The 6,867-nt window shown below is 40.6% G+C and overlaps 1 protein-coding gene across 2 annotated transcripts in view; it reads left to right on the forward strand.

The window, feature by feature from the left end:
• Positions 1–431: 431 nt before the first annotated feature.
• The window catches only part of LOC109869432 (partitioning defective 6 homolog beta), a 29,117-nt gene continuing 22,681 nt past the window's right edge, over positions 432–6,867 (forward strand). The window contains exons 1-3 of one of the 2 annotated variants that reach the window (XM_031804043.1): positions 432–829; positions 932–1,056; positions 5,944–6,166. In XM_031804043.1, the coding sequence (XP_031659903.1) occupies positions 994–1,056; positions 5,944–6,166 (286 nt within the window). In that variant the 5' untranslated portion in view covers positions 432–829; positions 932–993. Of the gene's footprint in view, positions 1,057–5,943; positions 6,167–6,867 lie in introns of both variants that reach the window. The other variant, XM_020459590.2, reaches the window with a different exon arrangement.

Raw genomic sequence — 6,867 nt, forward strand, 5'->3', positions numbered from 1 at the left:
CAGGCCCACCTACCAACGAATTTCAGGCTACGCTACTGGTTGACATTTTGTATGTCAAATTGAAACTGGTACTCCCTGTATATAGCCGTGCTATATTCTTCTGCCTGTATATAGCCATGGTATTTTACTCTTGTTAATCATTATTCAGTGTGTATTTATTCCTCGTGTCACTATTTCTATTTTATATATTTTTGTATTTAACTCTTGAGTTGTTGGAAAAGGACTCGTGAGTAAGCATTTCACTGTTAGTCTACACTTGTTGTTTACGAAGCACGTGACAAATGATATTTCATTGTATTTTGCTGAATTATATATTTTGAAGGAAACTGTCTGCGCTAACAACAGATGGCGCAATTTAACAACATACAAACATCAAGCAGTTCGGGAAAGGACCTCACTTTGGCCAAGGTGAATTGTAAAGGTTTATCTTCGATGTACACGATAGTGACAGAAAACCTAGCGCATTTCTTTATGCTTTACTTTCTTCGTACTTTAAATACTTTACAAGGCATTTTAGACATGTATTCACAATATATGACATGCAGATAAACATTTTTAAAAAACGTAGACAAGATTATGTGGACAAAAGACAAAACATTTATTGACTTTTCGGTTGCGTCATATTATCAAAAGAATTGTACAGGACCTTATTAAAAGTGATCAAGATAAGTTTGACTTGATTCTGACAGTAGCGGGAGTGTGCGTGTTGGGAACGAGGCTCCAGGCAGGGGCCGCTTCCTGGGTGCGTTAGAAGCGTCACGCAGGACAGCGTTGAAGTGGTTAAACGGGCGATGTGACGGCGAGTTTTGAGAAGATAAGTTTAGAGCAGGTTGGTTGTGGAGGCGAACAATAATCCAAACGAGGGAATTTAAGTATTTTATAAGGACACACAGCTAACTGGAATAACTTGTGTTGATATAATTTGGGATAGAGGGCAGACGAGGGCAGCCCCGTGAGGGCAAGTGTGTGCTGTGGCGCTCCTGTTAGCGAAAGATGAACAAGAACCACCGAGTGCCGAGCAACCGGACTTTGGGCGCCGTGGAGGTGAAGAGCAAGGTGCGTTGTTTGCTAAATTAGCTAGCTAGTTGCCAACACAAAACAGCTAGCTATGTAACTATTGTATGTGTGAGTTATCGAAGTCTTCAAACCCCTTACTTTCAAATCATGGCTAAATGTACCTGCTTATTCGCTTGTCAGCAAGTTATATTGTAATTATCTCGTCTGCGCCAGTTTGCAAACTATCTAGAAAGCTAACTGGTTGGCCAGTCAGTTTATCTAGCCAGTGAATGAACAAGTGTCAAATGTGGATTGGTGTGAGGAAGGCATGTGTTTGGTAGCCAATGCTTGGAATCAATGTTTTATCACCTTCTATTATTTGTACCAATTCCATTATTAGTTTGCGGTCGGATTAGGCAATGTTGTGACTACCCAGCCAGGCACACAATGAGCCAATACTTGTCAGCAAACCAGACATTACTGTGGTTGATCCATTGAGGTTGAACAGTATGTTACACAATTGCATAGGATGTGTTTGATTATACATTTATGATTTACAAACTAGTTTAAGTTTGAAATGCTAGAACCATACGATTCAAAAGCATCTGAGACCCAGTTTGTATGGCCTACTGACTGGTTGGTAATGAATCTGTATTGAAGGTTGTTGGCCTAGGACGCTGATAAATCACAGTTGATCTCGGTTCCTTCCGCAATGGGTTGCTTGTAGTTAACACGTTTCGCTATTTGCGTACATATTTCATACTTATTAACTACAGTTTCCTTGATTGCGATATCCTCAATGAATAGCCACTACCACTATTGCACTGTCACATAATAGTAATTCAGGGTTACTTCCAAGTACTAACTTATATGTATCAATCAGCACTCGTCAATAATGAGATGCTTTCAAGACTAGACATGAAAAGGATGACAATAGTACCAATCTTTAGTTTCCCAAGTGCAGATAAAGAAGAATACAATTTGCTTGTTTTCTTCAGCCTGGTTAGACAAGGGGTCACGAATCTAGCATTGTGTAGCACTAACCACAACACTGCTAGTCGCTGTGGGTGCCATCACAGGGTTTAGCCAACGTCTATCCATTTAAAAGTGCGCATTTGCAGAGCTAAATATGTATGTTTTGATATATATTGTTCAAGGGACAATAAACATCAGTGATTTATCAGTGGTGTAGGCCCACATGCACCTTACCAGTCGAGTTTGGACACGCCTACTCAGTCGGGTTTTTCTTTATTTGAACTATTTTCTACATTGCAGAATAATAGTGAAGATGTCAGAACTATGAAATAACACATTGAGTCAAGTAGTAACCAAAAAAGTGTTAGTCTAAATATATTTTATTATTTGAGATTCTTCAAAGTATCCACCCTTTGCCTTGATGATATCTCTTGGCATTCTCTCAACCAGCTTCACCTGGAATGTTTTTCCAACAGCACCATGCTGGTTAAGTGTGCCTTGAATTCTAAATAAATCACTTAGTGTTACCAGCAAAGCACCGTCACACCACCTCGCCCTCCTTGCTTCACACATGCGGAGATCATCCGTTCACCTACTCTGCGTCTCACAAAGACATGGCAGTTGGAACCAAATATCTCACATTTTGGACTCATCAGATCAAAAGACAGAATTCCACCCGTCGAATGTCAATTGCTTGTGTTTCTTGGACCAAACAATTCTCTTCTTATTATTGGTGTACTTTAGTAGTGGTTTCTTTGCAACAATTTGACCATGAAGGCCTGATTCACACAGTCTCCTCTGAACAGTTGATGTTGAGATGTGTCTGTTACTTGAACTCTGAACTATTTATTTGGGCTGCATTCTGAGGCTGGTAACTCTAATGAACTTATCCTCTGCAGCAGAGGTAACTCTGGGTCTTCCTTTCCTGTGGCCGTCCACATGAGAGCCAGTTTCATCAGAATGCTTGATAGTTTTTGCGACTTCACTTGACATTTTCCAGATTCACTCACCTTCATGTCTTAAAGTAATGATGGACTGTCGTTTCTTTTTGCTTATTTGAGCTGTTCCTGCCATAATATGGACTTGGTCTTTCTCCAGATAGGGTTATCTTCTGTATACCACCCCTACCTTGTCACAACACAACTGCTTGGCTCAAACGTGTTAAGAAGGAAAGAAATTCCACAAATTAACTGTTAACAAGGCACACCTGTTTATTGAAATGCATTCCAGGGGACTGCCTCTCAACTAGCATGAAGCTGGTTGAGAGAATGCCAAGCTGTCATCAAGGCAAAGGCTACTTAGAAGAATCTCAAATATTAAATCTATATTTTGAATTGTTTAACACTTTTTTTTGGTTACTACATGATTCCCGTATGTTTTATTTCACAGTTGTGACCTTATTCACTATTATTGCACAATGTTGAAAATAGTCTAAATAAAGATATATATATATGAGTGGACACACCAACTCATTCCACGGGTTTTCTTTATTTTGACTATATATTATGTTACATTACAAATGTGGATCTGCTGTTGTATTAGTATAGGTGACACACTACAGGCACACCCACAGATGCATATCAAACGTTCTCACTGACGCACAGATTGTACTCGTCTTTTACACTAATAAGCCAAGGACACATAATCATCATTATCGCTCTGGGCTTCTAGACACCCCGATAGTGATGCACAGGTTGACTCAGAACAGGTTTAGGGTTATTCAATATTGTCTGGCTGAAGGACAGGTGGGTGGGTGGGTGGGTGGGTGGGCTGGTTGAATAAAGAGAAACGATACCTAATGTAAAATATACTGTCTCCGTAAAATATATGTAGATTCAGAACTTTTGTGAAACGGCACAGTTAAAAAAGAAATGTGACAAATGAAACTGGATGGTTTTCAGAGAGAGATGGTAGGGGTGTTGAGGGTAGCTGAAGGATGCGATTTAATTTTTCATTTTTAATATATATATTTTTTTTAAACAAACAAAAACAAGATCATTATTGTAAAATACATTGTTCGTAAAATGCATATAGTATGTAGAAGCCTAGGTGTTGTTATACATTAGTTTACTCCAATTAGGGGAGGGGTAAAGGGTTCGGGGAAAATAATATATATTTTCAGAAATATTTATATTTACAACAACAGAAGATATGTGGGATTGTAAATGATGCAGACAATCTATTTGCAATATTAAAGCTGATCTATCCCCTGAAGGAAAAAATATTCATATGGATGTTTAAGGTATCTTTCTTATGTAATTTATATCTATATTCTGCATTGAGGTCTTAGGCTAAAATAATTTATCTGCTATTAGTGCGTAGGCCTAAGCTTGAACTCTTAACTGTACCCGTACCAAATAGCGTACACAGCCAAATGCCCAAATAATGATTTTTGGGAATGGGCAGGCAAGGTTAACGTCAATCCACGGAGGCAGAAAGGCCATTGTCGAAGTTGAATTCAATAAGACAAAAGCTGCTGAAGGAGAGGTGAAAATAAATGGAATGGAGGGTCAGAAAGGGCATGTTTGGTAAAGGTCAGGTGGCGTGGTTAAAGAGGATGATAGTGGTGGTATGTGTGATGATTGTTAGGTCAGGTGACATGGTTAGAGGATGATAGTGGTGTGATTGTTAGGTCAGGTGGCGTGGTTAAAGAGGATGATAGTGGTGGTATGTGTGATGATTGTTAGGTCAGGTGACATGGTTAGAGGATGATAGTGGTGTGATTGTTAGGTCAGGTGGCGTGGTTAAAGAGGATGATAGTGGTGTTGTGTGATGATTGTTAGGTCAGGTGATAGTGGTGTTGTGTGACAGAGAACTTTACTGATGTCAACTAGATAGATTGATAGAATGAATGCTTCAATTACATTATTCTGTTGAGCAATGGTTTGTTTTGTCTTCTAGGGCAACATATAATGACCGAAGAGAAGCTGCATGGATCTAATTATAGACAAGTTGACTAATAAATAGCCTACAGAAATGTTGGAAATTACAAGCAGAAACATATCTAAAGTAGTCAAAAAAAACATCCTGCACCCACGGTCAAAACAATCGTTCCACCGTATTTGACTGTAGCCTACAGCGCGGGTTAGGGTTGGGTGCAGGCCTCAGATTTTCACCTTATCACATCTAGTCGGGTGGTTGCGGATGAACAAACAGTTGACCAGCACACCCCTAGTCCCCAAACACATTCAGCTGCGGACAATTTGTTTCTTGAGCGGGGGGGGCAGTGTGTAACATAATTATAAATAATTTGTACACTGCTAATTGACCGCAAGAGGCCCAAACAGATAGTATTTGACAAAAACAGAATCAATTCAAACCTTGATTACATGGGGCGGCAGGGTAGTGGTTAGAGCGTTGGACTAGTAACCGAAAGGTTGCAAGTTCATATCCCCGAGCTGACAAGGTACAAATCTGTCGTTCTGTCCCTGAACAGGCAGTTAACCCACTGTTCCTAGGCCGTCATTGAAAATAAGAATTTGTTCTTAACTGACTTGCCTGGTTAAATAAAGGTAAAATAAACATGGGGATGTGATCACATATGGTTTGTTTCTCTAGTTATGCGTGGGAACAGATATCCTCAATTAAAATCACTTTGGGCCGATTTCGTTGTGATTTTAGTCTTCTGTCCGACAATGAATTTTCAACAATAACTTGTTTGTGGCTGAGAACTCAAGGGGGTCAAATAAAATCTCCTGCCGGTTTGTCAACTCTGCTCCGTCACACAGCAGTCATGAGTTAATTGCTTTAGAGCTGTGTGCTCTGGAAGAGGAGGCCTACTGCTTAAACAAACAGGCAATTTGCCTATGTCAACCACTGTGTAATGTCTTTCTTGTTTGTTGTTAACTGTTTCCTGCTAAATTCTTTCTACAAACACCAAGGTCATTATCATTCCTCCAATCCAAAGTGTGTCACATTTCTGTCTCTCTGTCTGTCTCTCTGTCTGTCTGTCTGCTTTCTCCTGTGTCCCAGTTTGGGGCTGAATTCCGCCGGTTCTCCCTGGACCGGTCCAAGCCGGGCCGGTTTGATGAGTTCTATAGGCTCCTACAGCACATGCACCGGATTCCAAACGTGGACCTGCTGGTGGGCTATGCTGACGTCCACGGTGACCTGCTGCCAATCAACAACGATGACAACTACCGCAAAGCCATCTCCGTGGCTGACCCCGTGCTACGCCTCTTCCTGCAGAGGAAAGGTACAACCTAGCCTCAGGGCAGTTTGTTACATTTTGGACGTTTTTATTTTTATCCCTCCATTATTAGTATGACATCTTCAACGTTGCTAATGGAAACCGAGGTCGTACAACATATCGACTTACATTTTTATTGGTTGAGTACACATTTAGCAGGGAAATGCTTATGTTTATAGCGCCAACAGTGCAGTAAATCCTCCGTATGGATAATGTGGTCAGACTGAAAGGTAAGGAAGAATTACGTATCTAGATACATGGGCCCTGATACATAAAATATAAACTCAACATGTAAACTGTATGGTGTTGTGTAGGTGAGCAGTTCGCTGATGTCAACATTGTGAACAGAATGCCCCATGGTGGCGGTGGACAACAGATATACATTTACATTTGAATCGATGGCCATTTCGATGCACAGAGATAGCGTGACGAGATCCGGAGGCCCATTGTCGTGCCATTCATCCACGGTCATCACCTCATGTTCCAGCATGGTAATACACCATGTCAAAAGGATCTGGACACAATTCCTGGATGCTGAAAATATCCCAGTTCTTCCATGGCCTGCATACTGACCAGACATGTCACCTGTTGAACATGTTTGGGATGCTCTGGATCTACGTGTTCCAGTTCCCGCAACTTTTTATTTTATTATTATTATTTTTTTAAAGCGGTCTGTGTCCAACCCATAGCACATGTGTTCCCAGTCA

The sequence above is a fragment of the Oncorhynchus kisutch genome, linkage group LG24 (assembly GCF_002021735.2).
Source record: "Oncorhynchus kisutch isolate 150728-3 linkage group LG24, Okis_V2, whole genome shotgun sequence".
Classification (NCBI taxonomy): Eukaryota; Metazoa; Chordata; class Actinopteri; order Salmoniformes; family Salmonidae; genus Oncorhynchus; species Oncorhynchus kisutch.